We start from the raw sequence: 21,920 nt of genomic DNA on the forward strand, positions 1-21,920 counted from the left end.
AACTTCACGGCTCTCCATTGTTGATCAATATTTTATCTATGAAAGTTAAACAAAATATGAACTTTCTTTTTTAGAGGTTTATATAGCGTGAACTAGACCCGAAGATATCAGGTATCAGAGCGCTTTGCATGAGTATCAGTTTCGTTACACAAGAACACATTCATTTAATTTTGATAGGCACGGGGAGATTAAGTAATTTGCCCAGAATCACAGGATGTTGAGTGTCATTGCCGAGACTCGAACCTGGCTCCCCAGCTTTAAGGTTGACCTCCCTAACCGTAAGGCTACTCCCTCTCCCATCCTTTTTAATTTCAATCAGTGTCCTCTGTTTTCTGGGTAAAAGAACATCTTCAACCATCTCTTTTCCTTCTCTAGACTTCTTTATTAAAAACACCTTTGAATAGTGTTTTTCTAAAATTCTGCATCCTTGACTAAATTTAGGGCCTCACGGATATCCTCTTCAACATCTTTCTCAAAGGTCTAGAAGCGTAAGGTAAATCCGGTAAACTGATCGAATTCTGCACAACTACATTACCTTCACGATTGTGCGTCTCTCTTAGAGATCAAGAGGCAGCACACACAGACATGTTAACTGTCAAATTGCACCCTAGTTGGGACATTAATACACCTGACCACCCAACCAGATGCAGATTGTAGCGTGCATCTATCACTGAATATAAGAAAAGTATATTTACCCCAAGGCTTTATATAAATATATATCTTTTTTTAAACACTTTGGCTCACCTCCCCTTGAACACAAGGGGGATATGGTGTTTGCAATGTTTTTACTGTCTGATTGAAAGAACCATAACATGTATTTCTCAGCCAAAGGACCGTACCACTACAAAAAGATAAGTGGTTGCATATTGCCCTACAACGAAAAACTCTCAAGTGCCACCTTTGCATTGTCTGCACTAACTGGGTTAAGTCACATGCAACAAAGTAGATACACATTGGGATCAAGAATGGTGCAGTCACAAATATAAAACTGTATGTAAATGCAGTGGAGGCTGGTGATATTTGAAAGTAGTGGGGCGTAAAAGTTTGATATGACTTATAGGCTTGAACCTGCTCCCAAAAAAATAATTGTAAAAAAGATCTGCACATCTTCAACCACTTCTCTTTCCTCTTCAGCACCCTCTTTTCACTCTTCCCTGAATGCACTCTCTTGCATCTCCCTCACTTACCCATGTCTTTATTTATTTATTTTTAATTTTATTTTCAAAGTTTTATATAGCGCGAACAAGATCTTTGCAGATATCAGAGCGCTTTACAGAAACGAGGGGTAAGGGAAACAAGGGAGTGGTTAAACAAACTTTTGGGTACAAAATAGTAGTAGGTAGTAAGTGAGGAGCAAAATAGGATAGCAATCAGATAAAACAAAAAGTACAGTTAGACAATCAGATAAGCAAATAATACAAAGTCGGTGCAGTGTGTTCGATATATCCAAAAAAGAGTTCAAGTCAATTTATCCATAAGGATGGCTTTTACTTCTTTCTAAAAAAAGCAGTGGAGGAGATATCCCTTGTTTCGGGAGGGAGAGCATTCCAGATCCTGGGTGCCATTCCAGAGAAGGGTCGTTTATATGTTTTTTCCTTCCGAAATCTTCGCGGTTTCAGGAGGAGATTTTTTGTGCTTCTGGTGGATCTCGAGCCCCCTGATATAGTCAGCTTTTGAGTGAGGTAGTTGGGTGACTTGTGGTGTACAGCCATGTGAGTCATACAAGCGATTTTCAGCTGTATCCTGGCTTCGAAAGGCAGCCAGTTCAGGGATTTTAAGTCAGGGGAAATATGCGAATGTTTTTTTGATCCAGTGATAAGTCTCGCTGCAGCTTTCAAGGAGGCTTTTAGGGGTGCGTTGTTGATCGGGGGAGTCAGCTGAGAGCGACAATTCCGTAGTCTATGCGTGGTATGACTAGGGCTTGTACTGCAGTTTGGAAGTCCTTAGCTGGGAGGAAGGGTTTAAGTTTCCTCAAAGTGTCGATTTGGAAATTAGCTCCCTTAGTTGCTTTGCTGATATGCTGCTGCATGTTGAGATTGGTGTCAAGTGTGATGCCTAAGGATTTAGCAGAGTACACGATAGTGGGTTGTACATTGAGTGCAGTTAGGGGCTTAAGCCAGGTTTGGGTGGTGGAGATTTTCGCAGGAGGTGAGATCAGAAGAAACTCAGTTTTCAGAGCATTTAGTTTGAGGTGATTATCGGCCAACCATAATTGGGTGTTTCTGAGCGTAGAGTTTAGAAGTTTGATGTCTTCCGGGTATTGTAGTTTGAGATAGAGTTGAGTGTCATCAGTATACATGTGAAATTGTACATTAGATGCTTGTAACAAAGTGGTGAGTGGTTCCATGACTAGATTGAACAAAGTTGGGGATAGGGAAGATCCTTGTGGGACGCCTAATGTTACAGGCACAGATGGGGATAGCACGTTGTTGATCTTGAACTTTTGAGACCGATTATGTAGAAAGGAAGTGAACCACTTGAGAACAGTCCCAGATAGACCCATTCTGGTGCTTAACAGCTCAAGTAGATTCTCATGTTTGACGGTGTCAAATGCTGAGGAGAGATCAAGTAGGATGAGGAGGCAGGTGTCGTTATGATCTAGGATTTGGAGGGCGTCATCAATTATGTGTGTCATAGCCGTTTCCGTACTGTGTCTTGCTCGGAAGCCTGACTGATGAGGGTTGAGGAGGTCAAACTGATTGATGTGTTTTGTCAGTTGGAGTTGTACGCATTTTTCCAGCAGTTTGGCCAGAGTGGGGATATTAGTGATAGGGCGGTAATTGTTTAGGTTAGCAGGGTCAGCTGTAGGTTTCTTGAGTATAGGCGTGACTTGTCCCACCTTGAGGGAGTCAGGGATGAGTCCTTGTTGAAGGGAGCTGTTAATGATTTTAGAACAAAGTGGGAGCATTAGCAGGTAAGGGGTCTGTGAGGTGATTAGAGGGTTTCAAGGTGCCGAGCAGTTTGTTAATTGTTTCTTCTGAGTAGGTGTCAAAGGAAGACCAGGCCGCGTTGTTTTTAGGTTGAGTGGAAGTTATGTTGTTGGGGCTGGAGTAGCGGCTTACATCATTAAGGAGATCGCTTCTTATGTTATCAGTCTTTAGCTCAAAGAAAGCAGCGAAGTCTTTACAGGATGGTATATCGCTTGTTGTGCTGTTTGAATGTAGAGGTTGTTCTTTGGTTTGAGTTTTGACTAGGTCAAACAGTTTTCTTGGGCGGTTTTTTGCTTGGTCGAGCTGGAGGCTGAAGAAATCCGTTTTTGAGCGCTTGATTTTCCTAAAGTAGGCGTTTCTCTTTTTCTTAAGAGTTATAAGGTGCAGTGCTGAGGGGTCTGATCTCCAGGTGCGCTCTGCCATTTGCATGGCACGCCTATCTTCGTTAAGTCTACCATCATACCATGGGTTAGAGTTCTTGGTGGAGACTCTCTTCAGTTGCAGGGGGGCGGCTTCATTGATTATTGAGGTCATGGAGTTGAGGTAGAGGTTGGTCAGAGATTGTACATCCGAGGCGCCAGTAGGAGGAAGGAGGAGATTGCAGCTGTGGGAAGGTAGGGAGTTGGGGTTGAGTTTCTTCAGGTCCCTTTTCCAAATCTTGGATTTGGTGGGTTGAGCCGGGTTAAGTTTAACTTTTTCGTTGATGAAGAATGTGATAATGTGGTGGTCTGACCAGTCACAGGGTTGTATTGCCCCCAGTTGGGTGGAGTCTTCTTTGGCGATGATAAGGTCGAGTATAGAGCCTTTGTCATGGGTCGGGCTGTTGCAGATTTGGGTGAGGTCAAGCGTGTTGAGAAAAGTTTTAAGACTATTCACCACCGCATCATTGTGGTGATTGAGGTCACCCTGGTAGATTTGAGTGTTCTGCCGTCCGGAATTGGTGGAGATCGTGTCCATGAATTGCTGGGTGAAGGTGAGGTTGTCCCCGGGTGGGTGGTAGATGACATGTAGAGAGCATATAGGTTTGCCCTCGCTGGTGACATCGAGGCAGATGAGTTCACAGGAGGTGAGGGAGGGAGAAGTGGCTTTAGTAACAGAGAGGTTGCTCCTAAAAATGCATGCGATTCCCCCGCCAGTCTTGCCGATCCTGTCAAGTCTAATGATGTTGTAGTTGGGGGGACTAAAATGTACATTATAGGTGTAGAAGATTCAGTAAGCCAGGTTTCGGTCAGAATGGCTAGGTCAAGGTCCATATTTATGATGAGATCCGCGATGTCGGAGGAGTGTCTAGGGGCCGATCTGCAGTTGAGTAGTATGCATTTGAGTCGGGGAGTGAAAAGGGTGGTAGAATGTTCTAGAGAGAGTGGGACTTTTCTAAGGGTATTGGGGACGGAACTTCTGTTGTTTTGTGTGGGGGGCCTAAGGGGATTTGAGTGAATCGTGGGTATGTAGAGGTGTGTGGTTGTGTGGTTAAGGGGAACTGGGACATATGAACGGAGGAGGGTTGTATGTCATGGTCCGAAAGGGGATTGAGGGCGCGTCGGGGGCGGTTGGTGTGATTGCGATCGGGGATAGAGGTCCAATGTGGGGAGTATTGAATGAGAAGGTCCGTGGGGAGGGAGGGTGATTTGTTGGGCGGGGAAGTGGTGGTGGGTGAGGGGTGTCTGGGGTGTATGAGGAGAAGTTATGTGATGGTGTGAAGATCTTCTATGACTAGGAGGAGGGTGGGCATAATCTTGTCCAGTGTGGGACTGGGGATGGGAACCGAGGGTGAATGATTGGGTAGGGTACTAGAGTGGGGGGGGGTGTGCACTGGTGTTAGTGCCGGGCTCTGTGGTATTAGTATGTGGGTTGGTATTCATAAGGTGAGAGACTTTGGGGGCGAAGGGTGTGGATGCAGTAGGGTCCAAACATACACTGCACTCACTCACATTTAAGCAATTTATTTTACTTTTACTTTTGCCCTGTAAATATTTTGCCATCTGTGCACCCACTTCACACACATTTTCACAAAATTGCAATTACAACTGGGATACATGACCATTGTTTTGTGTGCTCAGCGGAAAGGCTAACCAACTGACAGGCACTTTGCTTTGGCTTCCGGGTCAGCATCAGAGCTCTCAATCAAAGCTCCTCATAAACATCTGCACAGATCAAATTATGCACAGAAAAAAATACAAGGGGAGGAGCCAAGATGGCGATGTGAACGGACGTGAAGTCTCTCGGCTCCCCGATCCTTTGTTCCTCCCGCCGAAATCCTGACGTTATCCTGCTGCGAAACGCTGACGAGGGGACGGAGACGGTGTGCGGAATTGACTGGTGCTCTCCCGCTGTTCCTGCCTGCCTGGAACCCACTGCACGGCCGAGAGAACTGCGGAGCTCATCTCTACCCTGCGACCGAGACCCAGACGGACGCGCTGACATGGCGGCTGCCGGAGCTGCCGAGGCTATGGAGGCGGAGTGCCTATAGCGCCCTGACTGGCGCCTCTACCTGCGATTATCTGCGCCTGCCCTTCACTTATGCACGGAGTGCCTGCCGACCGGGAACATCCTCGGGCGCCTCCACTGCCGAGCTCTGCAAGTGAGGTACGCAGCGTCACCCCCATGATGGCGGACACTTAATCACCACAGCTCTCCCTCAAGCCTGATCCCGACCACCGTGAGCCTTTCATCGCGGGTCGCCCACTGATTGTATGTCTGCGTTCGGACAGCGACCTACATCCCTGTGTTCTCTGTGGCACTTGCGCCCCTGCGCCCCTTTGCTCCCCCGGCGGGGCTCTTGCACTGGCTAACCTGGCTGCATCTCCTGCTAACGCTGCCTCGGATAAGCCCTGGACTCTGTTAAGGTCCCCTGGACGCTGTCTTGTCTGGGGTCCGGCGCCTGTGATCGAGACGCATATGGAACCCCCGGCGGCCCCAACTTATGGCTCCATTCTTGCTGCTATCCGTGACTTGTGGTCAGAGATGCGTGTAGGCTTTTTATCACTGTATGGGAGGCTTGGGGCTGCTGCGCCCGTGGTGACCTGCACATCACCGATCTGCCTCTCTCACTGGGAAGCTGTGTCTGTCGTTACTCCTGTCCAGGCTACTTTGTTGCCGAACAATTGCTCTCTCCTTCAGCTTCCCGGCAGTGTTGGCGGACGCAAATTGATGCCTATTTATTTCACCGGCGCTACAATGTTGCTACCTCCACCAGTGCTCACAATTTCCTTCGAGACTTTGCTACCTTTGGTGATGCCGTCGCGGGCGCGGCAGCTAGCAGATCTGCTTGCCCATGTTCATCTGGCCCTGTTGCTGCTATTCATTCTCTCGCTGACCAGTGAGCAACCATTGGCGCTGTCTAGTGGGGTACATGGAACTGATCGTGGACGGACCCGTCCATTTTGTTGTGGAACACCATCTTCCTGCCGAGAGCGGCCATCTTGTCCCTTTGTTCAGCCCGTCTGGACTGCCATGCGAGGGTTTTGGCTGTGGGGGCGAATACGTACTGGTCAGGGTTAGCGGACTTTCTTGGTGGACTTTGTCTTCCTGGCTGACTACATCTCGGTTTGCAATGATTCCTGCATTTTGCGACTGTAACTCTCCTTGCGTTGTTCTTGTTGGTACACATGGGGGATGGGACGACTAGACTTGTTAGGCGGGTGGGGCCTCGGGATGAGACGCCCTTTATGTGCGTACTACTATGTTGCGTGTGATCTCTCCCTATTTTGTTTCATACTGCACAAATTATACTCCTTAGGTGATATATAGGATGGGAGTTGCTACATGGATGGGGTGTCCGAGAGACTCGGTGTTTAATGGGCTCCTCCCCACACTTTTTTCTTTCTTGGGAGTTATTGATTAGGATTTTCTATTCTTTCTCCCTAATTCCAAAAAGTGACCTTTTTCTTTTTTCTTTTCTTAGGGTTTTCCCTCTCATTTTTCTTTGTCTATATTTCGGGTTCTTTAGCGGGCGATAGACACACTGCGGGGGGGGGGGGTAGGCCGTAGCCTCTGCGATGGTGTAGGGTGGGGGGTAGGTTTTAGTTCTCATGTTGGTTTCTATGGGCCTTATTTTTATTATTTCTCTGCGCTTTTCTTATCTAATTTCTGCTCTGGTCCAGGATAGGGACGTGTAGGGAGTGGGCTGCTCTGTACATGGCGTGGAATTGCTATACTGGCGACTTTGTTGTTTTATTCGTACCCGCCATATTGCCTGGAATTGCTTTAACGCTTGGTTTCCTGATACGCTCTTGCCTGCTCACGCTGTGATGTAATTGTATGGGCTCAGCTTTCCTGGATCTCTACTCTCTCTTCCTTTTCTTATTCCTCTCTCTTCTCGTTATTATTCTTTTTCTTTTTCTATATTTCGGGTGAATCTGGGCGACAGGCACGCTGTTCAATGGGGTAGACCGTAGCCGTTACAGTGATGTAGGGTGGGGGGGGTGTTTGTTGTTTTAGTTTGTTTTGTTCTATGGTCCCTTTTTTGCCTTCTTTAGGGGGTGGGCCGTATCCCTTGTTGTTCGCTCCTTTATTCGTTAGCGTCTGCACCTTCTCCTTTTCGGGGCGGGTGGGCTGTACGTATGGCGTCCACTTTATTTGTTTGTTGGTATCCTTTGTCTATTTTGCTCCTGATGTGGGCGTGTGTGGTCTTTGGGCTCTGCCCTACTGTGTCATCTGCTTGCGTGGGGGGCTGCTTCCTCCCGCCCCCCCCCGTTTTTCTTTTCGATATATGTTGCATGACGCGCTAGTAGATATGGTTGCTACCTCCTTTAAGTAATGTAAAATGAAACCTCTATATCCTGGCGCTGGCGATGTCGTGATTTTTGTATTCATCCTGTATTCATCCTGTTGTATACATTGCTATGTTTCTTTTTTGACTCTCCTGACTTTGCGGCCGGCCCCTGTGGTTGTAGGCCAGCGCTTGTACTTCTACCCTTCTTTTTCAATAAAGGTTTTTAAAAAAAAAAAAAAAAAAAAATACAAAAAGAAACACAACATGATTAAATGGCTAACTCTTGAGGGAGGCAAGATTAAGTAAAATAAGAGAGGAACTATATTGCTGACATGCATAACCTTAATGTTTTTGACACTCATTGTTCATAAATCAATCCATGTTATTGGCATTAATGTTGTTAAGGGCATGAAGATTGGGCCAGTTAATTGTCTATTGTAAGCACATATCTCGTCTTTTTCTAGACTTGGATATTTGTATCAACTTCACAAGGGAACAAGATTACTGGCCTGCTAGTCTTTTGCATCCATTTCACTGCCATAGACTACAAAGCCAATGATTCGTTATGAAGGGCTTTAGAACAGTCAGACCTGCGTCATGCGTCCCAGTTCAGAAAGTTGATTTATTGCCTGGCTTCCGTCTCCTGATTCAGAGCATAGTGTGCAGGCAGCCAGGGACACACGGCCCAGACTTAAATAGATTGTTTTGTTTAGCGATACAATCATATCTCTGAATAAATCGATCTATTTAATATTTTTCCATAAATGTGAAGGAAATAATTTCAGGGGGACACAGCCCCAGAGCCCTAATGGAGAATCCACCCCTGTGTAAATGTCTCTATGCACTGACCCATCTTGTCTCCCCCAGGTTAGAGGCAGAATTCAGGCCTGTGACAAAGAAGTTGTTATACAATAATACGAACGCGTATGTTGAATGTACTTATCTGAATATAACACCGATCAATAACTACACAAGGAATCTGATCTACAAAAAGGTCCTGATGAAGGCCAAGGACCCATAGGGTCACATAAGACAAAAGCATGTCGACCACTTGTGCGTGATGCTAAGGACTGGTAATCCATGCGCACAGCATCACTCTATGCACTTTTTAATCTTACCCCATCCCTCACCTCAAATTAAAATTCACTTATTAGAGGTATAGGAGGTAATTATACTTTCACTGCACAGATCCCACCAAGTATCTTCTTCCTGACACTTTCCCTCCCGATGGAGGCGTTACTCGCCTGGAAAAGCGAGTACCAAGGTGCGGAACTCAATGATGATACGGAATAAGTCACCCCAGTGAAGATTATATATACCATTAGTGGTAATTACTGGTTGAGGGTTTCCAGGATAACAATCAAGGGACTCTGGTATTAATACTGGTGTGGTTCATTCTCATTTTGATTTATGAAAGTATGACCAATGGAAGCTGAGAGAACCTCTTATGCTTCTGTCTCCCCCCTCTTGATTGTTGAGGGATATCCTGCCTGCCTTATAACAAATGTATTATTTGCTATGGCTCTTGTAATAACGTTAATATAGCAAATCTGGATGATGAGATGAGGAAAGTTTTATAAAGAAAAATTCAAGAACAATTATACTCACTGGAAAATCTCCTTATTAACAAAACTGAATATTTTAAGGAAATTAATCATTACACTGCTCAATAATGGAGATGTTGAGCATAGTGCAGTACACTACTAAGAGGACTGAAGTTGGGAGGTTGATAAAATCATCTAAATGTAAGAAGGGAGACAGACAGGAGGGCTTGCCATACCAGTTTAATTTCTAGCTAAAATATTACTTTTGTTGGCACAACTATTTCATTTTGAAGTGTTATAGAATAAGCTCACAGAAAATCCTTGTCATATTTAATAAGGTAGGCAGTAAGGGCAATATCAGGTTAGTTTTATAAACCTAGGAATAGATTTAGGGCCTTCTTACGAGTTCGGTGGTCTTCAGCTGGGACCGCTGCGGTGCCAAGAAGATCACCAAGCCCATGGTGCATCCGTCTGCCAGATTGCAAGTTTAATCCAGGGCTGGTGAGCGGTGCTGCAGCTGTCTCATGGCAGTGGTACGTTAGGCTCATAGGAGGGACTAACAAGTATACTGCTGCTGTGGAGGAGCCTGCAGCACGTTCCTGCACAGTGTGGCATGCACCATTTTGTGCATGCCACATCGTACTGGAATGAAGGTGCAATTTCAGGGGGGCACAATTGGTGCCACCTGCACACACTCTCATGGCCAGGTTTGGCCGTGGTCCCTGTCTGGGCCCCCTTACCTGCATTTGCACCACCCATTTCATAGCGGGGTCCCTACCATGAAATGGGTGGTATAAATGTCGGCATCGGCACCGCTAGCATATTCAGGCCTTTCGAAGACCACAGCCACGGTGGGATTTTGGTCGCAGCGAAGGCAGCTGTCTTTTAGCGATCCCACACCACATTCGTAATAGGGTGGACGGGTGGTTGGAACTGCACTGCGAGTGCGGCGGTCCCAGGACCGCCACGCTCGCAGTAAGGCTCGGAGAGTTTGCTGGAGAGGAAGTCCCACCAAATAGCTACAGATATCCTGTCAACCCGATTTAGACTCTATAGACAACAATGCTTATAAATAGGGCAGAAAAGACATACACTACTTATTCGATGATGTTCCAAATCTGCCAAACTCTAGCTTTGTCCCCTACTTTCTACACAATCGTTTTATATGTTAACATTATAAATGTATGATAGTTGAGTCGGGCAATGTCCTCTACCATCTGAACATTGACTATTGCCATTTCATTCTTTTAGGAATTTAATGTGTTGTATTCCACCTTAGCTGAATGAGTAACTGTTTCTATAAGTACTGAGCTTTCACATTGGTTCATCACACACCTTTATCCCTCTGTACTTTGTTCAGGCAAGAAATTCTGACTGGACATTTTTTGTACTTGCTTTACTCTTAAACTCAGAGACACTCTCCGGTGACTGTATTTAAACATCCATTTGGCCAGTACATATATCAAATTGATGCCTTCACACGTCATCACACATATGGACCTTACAATGTGTGCTCCATTCTTTTGCTTTGATCAATCTATCCTTCCCTCGTTTAGTAGCCTCTTGCAGGTTTCCTCCTGTTTTTGGCCTCTTCAGATTCCTGTCCATGAAGGCCAATATTTTGTAAACTATTGCCAAATCTTAGAGCAAATAGTGGTCATCCAGAGGCACTGTAGCCAGAAACATCACATTTTTCCATGAGTATTTACGTAAATATCTAGATACAAAATAATGAAGGGGGCTAATGCCAGAAATCTGTACCCTGTATTGCTCAACTAGATATGCACAAAGAAAGTTCAGTGGAATCTGCTACATTTTACTCAGCCAGCCATGGAATAGCCACTAGGCATTGTACTGTGTCTTTCAGCCTTTCTGATTGGCCATCTTACACCGGGTTATATCGACCAGTGTCTTTATTATATTTGTATAAGGCACAGTTAGCCAATGAGATAGACTGAAATGCGCTGTGGACTTCCCACGTTGACTTTATTGTCCATGAACGAGATTGGTCTTCCAGTGTGCAACAGTAAGTGTGGAGTAGGCGACATGGGGGTGTCCAGAGTCAACAATCCTGTTAAAATCAGTCCCTCTACACACCTCTTAGGGGTGGAATGGTGGAAGATCTGCTACTTTACAGAGCAGCAATGGGCCGCTCTGTAGCCATACTGTCAAAATGTCAAAAGACCACTGTGGAAAGCAAAATCTTTGCAATGATGTATCATGGATTTATGAATCACTTACCAGTAACAATTAGACTGGGTGGTGCGGATTCCATTAAATCTAAAATAGCCTTAAAACCCTACATATTCAAATATATTTTCAGAATTATGTTTACGAAGTCTGAATGTTATAGGAAGGACACAATTCCATACATTTTATACTCTGCGGAAAAGGTCGTAATGCAATAAGTGGTTTAAATCTAGCAAACCATCATTGCCGAATCAGACACATCAACAAGAACAGCACAATTTTCTTACTTGTCCATTTCCAGGTTTTTGTTTGCACCGCACAGCTCTGCATTTGTTGGCTTCTGGGGCTGCGGCAGCTTGATGCTGTCCGCGGTTGGCATGGAATGTAGACAAAGCAAAGCTTCGATGGAAGACCTTTTGCAACATTCAGCAACTTTTTGACTTTTGGAGGAGAGCTTAGTGCAGACAGATTGCACGTGAGTCGAAATCTGCAAAGAAAAAAATATCACAAGAGTGGTCAAAAGCTTGTCAGCGAGGCAAGTATTTGCACACCCAATAATTCCTTGAGGTTTGCTGGTTTTTGACCTGGGAGTACATCACATGGGGAATTCAGGGCGCAAGAAAAGGGCATGCTCAAAGAAGAAGGCCGCCAAAGAGAACTGTGATCATGCATCACCCAGCAAAGAGACACATCCCCCTCCATACAGGACACAAGTGAACTAATAATTGAATCTGACACAATCAGTGTCACTTTGTCCCATGTCAAAGACGTGGGATGCTCAGCCAGTCTCCACATTATTAGTCAAGTCACTATGCATTGTGGTACCTAAAGTCTGGCTATATGATAAAATAAAACTACAAGTACCAAAATGCAGGGATCTATGTAAAGCTGGGTCTCTGACATGTTTTCTTCAATACTGGAAAGGAGCTGCCATATTTTTTGCCCTAAAGTTGATAAGAGTCCAGGAAAGAGCCAGGTTCAGTTCCTTTTGTCCCCATGAACCTTTAAATTCCTCCTGTACCTCCTTTGTTGGCTGGGAAAGCTTGCAGTGGGGAGCCAGGTATCAAAATGTACATTGTATTGAAGATGAATGGCGTGTAATCTTAGTTTATTACCAGATTGTCATACTTCAGCTTCTCAATCCTTACCAATCAGGATGAGCCCATCCTAATAGGAGTTGCAAGCAACAATGGCATTCACCCCATATGAACAACACGGTGATGGGAGGGTCCGAGGGGATGTTTACCGACCCAACACAGCTATAACCCCCAAACAAGACAGTCTACAAAAACGCAAAATAGCTGTGGGTCAAAAGACATGGGAAATGAAAGCTAACTAAGTACCTGACCAACAATCTGAGTGAAAAGTATATGTGGAATACAATATACCTAATGTGAAGGAAAGTCTCTTCAGATGGTGGACAGGATACACCGGTTCACAAACATTGTACAACCTATAGTAAAATCCTTCTGGTCATGGTTGTAACATCTTCTTCCGATGTGAAGGATCCCAAATGATGACAAGGGCAGTACCGGTCGACAACTGATGGGTATTTTTTCCACCATCAGAAGAGACTTTCCTTCACATTAGGTATATTGTATTACACATATACTTTTCACTCGGATTGTTGGTCAGGTACTTAGTTAGCTTTCATTTCCCATGTCTATTCACCCCATATGTCAAGGGTTTCGGCTAGCACGCAAGGCAAAAAGTTGCTATGGGACTCCCCATTTTGTCAAAAATTACATCCAGTATGCCAGGTGCACCATTTTGTCACGGGTGATCTTATGCAAAGAATTGCATACATTGTAGCAGTGCCAAAGCTTTGTCATAAATGCCCCGATATATCACGGGTAACCTATAAGCCAAATTAACTTGCATGCAAAAATCAGAATTTGCAATGGGTTCGCCTAAATTACAGTTGCCCTCTGTTATGCAATAAATTAAATCCAATATGTCATACTAGCATCTTTCCAAGGGTGCGCTCATCTACCTAGAATTATTTCCATTTTGCTTGGGCAGCGTTGCCATACATGTGCCAAGAGTGCCTTACCCCATAAAGCAAGAGTGACATTCAGCATGCCAGGACCATATGTGCGATCCCAAGTTTAACACACACTCACGTGCACAATACTCACATACACTCATACTAAGATATGCTATCATATAAACTCACTCTTATATACACTCACACACTCTCTTGCACACACCTGTGCAATTTGCAGATTCGATATTTCTGCTTCCGAACCTCTCAAAGGAACGGATGTGATTTCACTGCTCACCTGCTCCATCAGAGGACGGATGTATCTCTTTTCCCTCGCTCTAGTGCACTTTTCACTGCATGCCGGCTTAGTTATAGTGGGGTTTCCCCTACAAGTGAAAGACAATGCGTTCCCAGTAGTGCTCAAACTCACTTAGGGGTTCATTATGATGGCGGGCGGACTCGAGTCCAACCACCACCGTAGTGGTGCCTGGGACCGCCCGCCTGCAAAGCGGCGGTTCCGCACACCAGATCTCAATGTGACCGTCACCGTGGTGATCGCATCGTGCATGGTTAACATTGTGATCTACCGACCCCCGGGACCACGCACCCAATTCAGCGAGGACATCGCCGACTTCGTCAGCCCGCACGCCCTCCTCTCCGCTGACTACATCCTCCTCGGGGACCTCAACTTCCACCTGGAGAACAACAACGACCGCAACACCACCACCCTGCTCGACAACCTCGCCAACCTCGGACTCAAGCAACTAGTGACCACCCCCACCCACCTCGCCGGACACACAATCGACGCCGTCTTCTCATCCAGCAAAGACATCGCCTTCAGCCACGCCACAGGACTCCACTGGACGGACCACAGCTGCGTCCACTTCACCTTCAGAAGAACGACGACCCACCACCACCAGAAACAGGTCGCCCGCAGAAGCTGGAGCAAGATCACAGCCGACCAGCTCGCCGCTTCCCTGAGCCAGCACCCTCCCGCCAGCTCAGCGAACCCCAGCCAGGCCGCCAACAACCTCACGAAGTGGATCAGCAACTGCGCGGACGAACTCGCCCCTCTGAGGACCCTACCCAGCAGACCCGGCAGCAAGAAGGCCCCGTGGTTCACCGACGAACTCAAGAGCTCCAAGAAGAACTGCCGAGCCCTCGAGAAAGCCTGGAGAAGGGAGCCAACACCGGACAACATGACCACCCTCAAGCTTGCCACCCGGAAGCATCACCAACTGATCCGCGACACCAAGAAAACCGCATTCAAGGACCGGCTGGATAACAACGCACACAACAGCAAGGAACTCTTCAACATCGTGAAAGAGCTCTCCAACCCCAACGCCGGAAACAACAACATCACCCCATCGCAAGAACTCTGCAACTCCCTCGCCTCCTACTTCCACAACAAGATCGCGGACATACACAACAGCTTCAACACCCAACCGACGAACGCCACGTCCAACTCGACCAAACCACCGCCCCCCACCACCACCCTCCGCGCCTGGACTCCGATCTGCACCGAAGAAACCGTCCGCATGATGAACTCCATCCACTCCGGATCTCCGACCGACCCCTGCCCTCACCACGTCTTCAACAAGGCCGACGCCGTCATCGCACCCCACCTGCGGGACATCATCAACACCTCCTTCACCACCGCCACCTTCCCTGAGAGCTGGAAGCATGCCGAACTCAGCGCTCTACTCAAGAAACCAACAGCGGACCCCACCGAGCTCAAGAATTACCGCCCCATCTCGCTGCTCCCGTTCCAAGCCAAAGTCATCGAGAAGACCGTCAACAAGCAGCTGGCCGCCTTCCTCGAGACGAACGGATCCCTCGACCCCTCACAGTCTGGCTTCCGAGCCAACCACAGCACCGAGACCGCCCTCATCGCTGCCACCGATGACATCCGAACCCTGATGGACAATGGAGAAACAGCGGCCCTCATCCTACTAGACCTCTCCGCGGCATTCGACACCGTCTGCCACCGCACCCTAGTGCATCGCCTCAGCAACGTCGGAATCCAGGAGAAGGCGCTGGAATGGATCATCTCCTTCCTCGACGGAAGAACACAGAGAGTCCGTCTACCACCGTACAAGTCAGAGGCCACCGAAGTCATCTGCGGCGTCCCTCAAGGATCCTCGCTGAGCCCAACCCTCTTCAACGTCTACATGAGCCCCCTCGCGGCCATCGCACGCCAACACAACCTCAACATCATCTCCTACGCCGACGATACCCAGCTGATCCTCTCCCTGACCAACAACCCCGCCGCCGCCAGAGCCAACCTTCACGAAGGAATGAAAGAGGTAGCCGAGTGGATGTCGACCAGCCGCCTGAAGCTGAACTCGGACAAGACGGAAGTCCTCATCCTGGGATCCTCGCCCTCCGCCTGGGACGACTCCTGGTGGCCCCCCGCCCTGGGCACCGCACCCAAACCGACAGACCACGCACGCAACCTGGGCTTCATCCTGGACTCCTCCCTCTCCATGACCAAGCAAGTCAACGCCGTCTCCTCGTCATGCTTCAACACCCTGCGCATGCTACGGAAGATCTTCCGGTGGATCCCCACCGAGACCAGGAAGACTGTCACCCAGGCACTCGTCACCAGCCGACTGGACTACGGCAACGCCCTCTACGCCGGAACCACCGCCAAGCTCCAGAAGAGACTCCAACGGATCCAGAACGCCTCAGCCAGACTCATCCTCGACATCCCACGACACAGCCACATCTCCGGACACCTAAGAGACCTGCACTGGCTCCCGGTCAACAAGAGAATCACCTTCCGTCTCCTTACCCACGCACACAAAGCTCTTCACGATCAAGGCCCGAGCTACCTCAACAACCGCATCAACTTCTACGCTCCCAAACGACACCTCCGATCAGCCAGTCACGCCCTCGCCGCCGTCCCCCGCATCCCGCATCCGAAGAACGACAACAGGAGGAAGGTCCTTCTCCTACCTGGCCGCCAAGACCTGGAACTCCCTCCCGACCCACCTGCGCCTGACCCAAGACCACCTCGCCTTCAGGAAGAAGCTCAAGACCTGGCTGTTCGGGCAGTAGCAGCACCCCCCTCCCCCCCCCCCAGCGCCTTGAGACCCTCCGGGTAAGTAGAGCGCTCTATAAATGCCTATGATTGATTGATTGATTGGCGGGTGCTGCTGGCTGCCGCACCCGCTACAATGCTAAACGTGCAGGTAGTGCTTTTCACAGCACTACGTGGCAGGCACCACGGGGTGCCTGTAAATGTTGGAGGGTACCATGAGTTTCCCCATAGTGCACTCCCCAACACAAGGGGTGCCCGCAACGGGCCCCTGAATGCATTCTCTGTCAGCCTTTCAATGGCGGTTTACCCACTACGGAAAGGCTGGCTGCGGCCAGCATCCTAATCTGGTGGACGGTGCCTGCTAGGCACCACCACCATTTTACAGGTGTTAACAACTCCGCCAGGCAATTGTAACGATTGCCTGTGGCAAATCTGTGGCGGGCGGTCTTTGTACCCACCACAGTCGCGGTCAGATTCCCCCTCCATCGTAATGTGGTGGGGGAAAATTGCTTTCCGATGGCGGAGGGCCGGCTACCACACTGCTGGCAGTGGCGGGCCTTCCGCCATAGTACTGACCCCCTTAGACTCACGGCTTGAACTGAGAAGAAGTGATCAAACAGGGTAGTGCTTTGTGGGGGCACAGCAACCAACCATAGAGTCGGAGTTTTGGTCTGGGAACATTCTTGGTGTCACAACATGAGGGAGTGCAACATGACTGATAAGAGCAGTGCTTAGACTTTAGCAATGCAAATGTAGTCACCCAATGACTGAATCACAGTTGTTTTTTGTCCGCCAGTGAGGGATGCAATACAGTGTAGGTTTACACATTTTATTTCTTGTAACCATAGAGATGGAAGATTTAGAGGCAGATACAAGTAATTCAGGAGGCTCTCTCTCTCTCTCGTGGAGCAGGGTATGAGATGTCCAAATCGAAAGCAAGGGGACAACTTTTCTTGCTTGCATTAGCCCATGGCACTCTAGCTAGGTCACTCTCTCTGATCTACATTTTTCCTGTCAGTGTTGAATGTTCTGGAATACTTGTTTTGAATACACTATTTATACATTTTTATGGTCTGGACCAGACAATTATGAGAGCATCACTAGAGAGGGGCTTTGGCTCCAGCTACACGTTGTGAGCCAGGAGTACATGTTTTGATTAGACAGAAGTTGCAAGCTTCCACAAAAAAAGTGCTTGCTATCAGCTATGATCATTTTATTTATCCAGCTGGCTGAGCTTGAACTTTTCAGGGGCACACACAATGCATTGTAATGCTGTAAAAGTGTCTTAGATAACTATATACTTGGTGTTTGTCTTTCTCTGGCCACAGCCCAGATGGGAAGAGGGCCGTCATTACCCTACGTGGATTATTAGCTCTGGCTTGGCAGTGCAACTGTCACCTGCCCTTTAAAACTAAACCAATATTCTTCTACAGTTCATTGCTTCGGCACAAATAGATATTCATTCCCATGCTATTTATTTGTAATGCTTCACATTAATATACAATAGGGTAGGAGGACCGTCAAGGGATTTGGTTCAAACAAAGAATTTTTCACAAAAACTTATCTATTCTCAATTGTAAGACCCAATATCAATGAAAGTCTCAAAGTGTAAATGGATGACTTTGTTGATTAATTCAATATGGTTGCACTCAGTGTCAATAAACGGATGAAGCTATTAGTCTTAAAATAAAAATGGGATATCGAGGCAAGTGTAGATAGAAAAAACACATTTTTATCTGTAAATATTCATAAAATAGGGTACAAAACAGTATATCACAACACTGTGTTACATGAAGTACAAAGTCCAGATTATAGCAACTTCTCTGTAACAAGGGTACAAGCTTCTCTTCTTTGGATGTACAATAATGGAAGAAAAAGCGTAGGTTGACGTTTCGGTCTTTTACTAATCAATAAACAAGACCATCATCAGGACTGAATGGGATAAATACTCCGTGTGGGTCAGAGTCAGTCTGAGGAGTGGCTACTGGAGAGGGGCACATGCCAGGGGTGCGCCCTTTCACCGATGCTATTTACTCTGGGTATTGAGCCACTGCCAATTTGGGCACGAAGATACCTAGAGTGGTGGGGCATCCAAACGGGTGAGACGCAACACATGATATCACTGTATGCAGATGATGTTTTTTTCTATGTTGCCTCGCCCCGCTAGGCAGTGCCAGAGCTACTGCAGATCTTAGCGGATTTTGCTGCTTACTCGGGGCTTCACCTAAACAAGAATAAATCTTTGGTCTTCCCACTGGTCCAGTTGGCTGGACTTCCCCAGGAGCAACTTCCCTGTATTGGGAGACAGGACACTTTAGATACCTGGGTGTACATGTGGCGATTAAGGACATGCAACTATTGCACCTCAATGTAAATAGAACGGTGGATGCTCTGAGATGATCACTGTCCTTCTGGAACACACTACCGCTCTTTTTAATGGGTAGGCTGGCGGTGGCTAAGATAGTAGTGCTGCGCCACTGTATATATGCTCCAAAACTCGCTGTGCCCTGTTCTCAGGCGAGTATTCTGAGAGTTGAACTCTATACCTGTAGACCGCTATTCAGCCGGCTGCCACAGTAGAGTGGCACTGGACATGAACTGGTTGTATGAGAAAGGGGGATTGGAGGCCCATAGGTTGGACCTTTACTATTACGCAGCACACTTGCAGCACACGTCCTGGTGGCTAGACGAAGCGGACAACTGGGAGACGAGGCTATTGAAAGGAAGAGTCTTGCCGGATAGGCTTCCGATGTTTTTGATGGAAGGGGCAGGTGTCCCTGATGACGTGCCTTATATAGTTAAACAGACTATAAGCATTTGGCAATATTTCATGGAATGGATTTTAAAGCATGCTCTATTCCATCAGGAACTATCAGTGTGGGTTCTTGCTCTTTGTATGAACAATGATGAGCAATATGCCCTTCAGGCATGGCAGAAGAGAGGATGTAGCACATTGGCCGATATATACTCAGGAGAGACTTTCATTTCCCATGAGCAAGCTTACGGGACTGGGGAGCTGCCATTATTTACATTATGCTGGTATACCAGATCTGTTTAAGGCAACCTGGCCCGCGTATCCGGTCATCCCAAAGACAACTCAAACGCTGGATGTAATGCTTACATGTGGTGCTGGGTGCTGACTGGTTTCTCTCCTTTACAATGCAATGAGGGTTGATTCAACAGACCCCCCTCCCGGGCCGCGCGAGACATGGAACGCGGATATGGAGGAGCCCCTCAATGAAAGGGAGTCGGAGGCAGTGGGTACACTCACACATACAGTATCATACAATGTCATAGAATGCTCGTTTTAACTCACACACTACAACTATTTACACCGCACCTACATGACCCCTGTGAAGTTGCACCGCCTGGCACCGGACCGTCCGGACATTTTCCCTCGGTGCTGAGAGGTGGGGGCTGACTTCCTGCACTTCCTGCACTTAGCCTGGGGGTGTCCCGGTGTTAGACATTTTGGACCAAGGTGGTGGAGAGGGTGCAGAGTGGCACTGGTCTCCACATGGAGTTGACACCGCTACACTGCCTGTTAGGACACGTCTGGAAACCTACAAAATTTAAGACAGCTTACAAACTCTGCAGTTGCTCATAGTTCAAGCACAGTGCAGAATATCAATAATATGGATGGGGTCGCATGCCCCTGAGGTTGATGTATTGATGAAGGATTCAAGATTTCTTGCCGACCACTCAACAGATATTTTCCTTATTTTACAATTAAATCTTATATTTATATCATGGAAATAGCAAGTCCAATTAAATCCAATTCAAAATCAAACACCAAGGTCTTCGTGATGATTTCAATCCATTTACCAATCAAACAAAGAGGTTTGAAATGTTCCTCAGGGCTATTATCAGGTTCATATCCGTTAGTTCGTAATCCCAAAATTCCACAGGTACCAATATCCGATATCTGAGTATAATCCTATCGTATTCGGGTTCCAGCACAGTCTGTCCGTGTTCGGGTGACTGGCCAGTCACCCGAACACGGACAGACTGTGCTGGAACCCGAATACGATAGGATTATACTCAGATAGCGGATATTGGTACCTGTGGAATTTTGGGATTACGAACTAACGGATATGAACCTGATAATCGCGTATTGAAAACCTGATAAAATTCGGTTTCTACTTTTATGACCTTCATCTTTAGATTAACAAGATCTACTTATCATAGCCCTGAGGAAGTTGATTTGGCATTTGATATTGCCCAACGAAACACGTGTTGGCTGCAGTTTGTGTCTTTTGATTTGAAAATAAAAGGATCAACATTTCGAACCTCTTTGTTTGATTGGGAAATGGATTGAAATCATCACGAAGACCTTGGTGTTTGATTTTGAATTGGATTTAATTGGACTTGCTATTTCCATGATATAAATATAAGATTGAATTGTAAAATAAGGAAAATATCTGTTGAGTGCTCGGCAAGAAATCTTGAACTGTTTATACCCAGAGGCTGCTCTGGTAATTTTGGGTGAGTGAGGTAACCTTCCCTATCTTGCCTTAGAGAACCTGTACTAATTTGTGTATTTTGTAATTTTGCCTAATTTTGTGCAGTGCGCCCTCTTCACCTTGTTACCTATTTCTACGGTTTATTGATGAAGGATGTTTGCGTGTTGATGCTGGCGGAGGAGACCCCTACAGGGGCGGCCAAAGTGTCATGCGCACTTACAGTGTGCACTTACCACTCCTCCCCCTGCAGTGCTCTGGCATCATGGAGCCCAGCTCCGCCCCAACTGCAGTAGGAAAAAGAAAATGATTTTAACGCTGCGCTTTTATAATATTATTTTTCCACTTCCAAGCGCTCGGAGAGCAGTGGGGAGACGCTCCTCTTCCTAAGCGCAGGAGCCGCTGCTGAGTATATCTTCGGGAGATGCTAACATCAACAATATCAAACTGATGGAGAACACCCATCTCAAAATTCAAATATAATATATTGGTATTTCTCTTCAATGATCTGTATACTTTCTTACAAGTCGGTATACAAGGATGCTGCATGAGAAAATACACGGTGATGGTATTTACACCACACCAACACCAAAGGGTTCCTCCCTATATTGTAGCACAATGAAATTATACACAAATTTAGAAAATGGGGAAAAGACCAGCCCTTCAAAAATGGCAATTATCTTCAAAATGTCACTGCCAACAAAATGGAGAGTTAGGCTTAGCATGTTTAACAAGAAAAAAACACATTTGCCACCCTACCTCGGTTTCTATGCAGTTGTCAGTGACGGAAGCACAGCATTTAGCCAACATGGGAACACACTCTTCAACGATGGGCAGGACGTCCTTAAACTCTGCCGATGGCACCTTTTGGGCAAATGTCACCAATGCACTAAAAATGAACAGACAAGTATCCGTGTTTTAAACATGTACGATAACACAGTAGTCGTGAGGTCTCATGTTGTGATTAAAGGTTTCACAGTTGAGCAGCTTGACCCCAGCTAACATGGTGAGCTTTGCCAAAACAAATGTGGGTTCTAAGCTCTGCAGAGTTTTTT

At 46.9% G+C, this 21,920-nt stretch overlaps 1 protein-coding gene across 3 annotated transcripts in view; it reads right to left on the bottom strand.

Annotated features, from left to right (window-relative positions):
* Positions 1 to 21,920, bottom strand: part of GC (GC vitamin D binding protein) — a 245,740-nt gene that overhangs the window by 107,583 nt on the left and 116,237 nt on the right. For all 3 annotated transcript variants that reach the window (XM_078676420.1, XM_078676418.1, XM_078676417.1), the window contains exons 7-8: positions 21,625 to 21,754; positions 11,666 to 11,865 (exon numbers count right to left, since the gene is read on the bottom strand). In XM_078676420.1, the coding sequence (XP_078532546.1) occupies positions 11,666 to 11,865; positions 21,625 to 21,754 (330 nt within the window). The remainder of the gene's footprint in view (positions 1 to 11,665; positions 11,866 to 21,624; positions 21,755 to 21,920) is intronic.

The sequence above is a fragment of the Lissotriton helveticus genome, chromosome 2_1 (assembly GCF_964261635.1).
Source record: "Lissotriton helveticus chromosome 2_1, aLisHel1.1, whole genome shotgun sequence".
Classification (NCBI taxonomy): domain Eukaryota; kingdom Metazoa; phylum Chordata; class Amphibia; order Caudata; family Salamandridae; genus Lissotriton; species Lissotriton helveticus.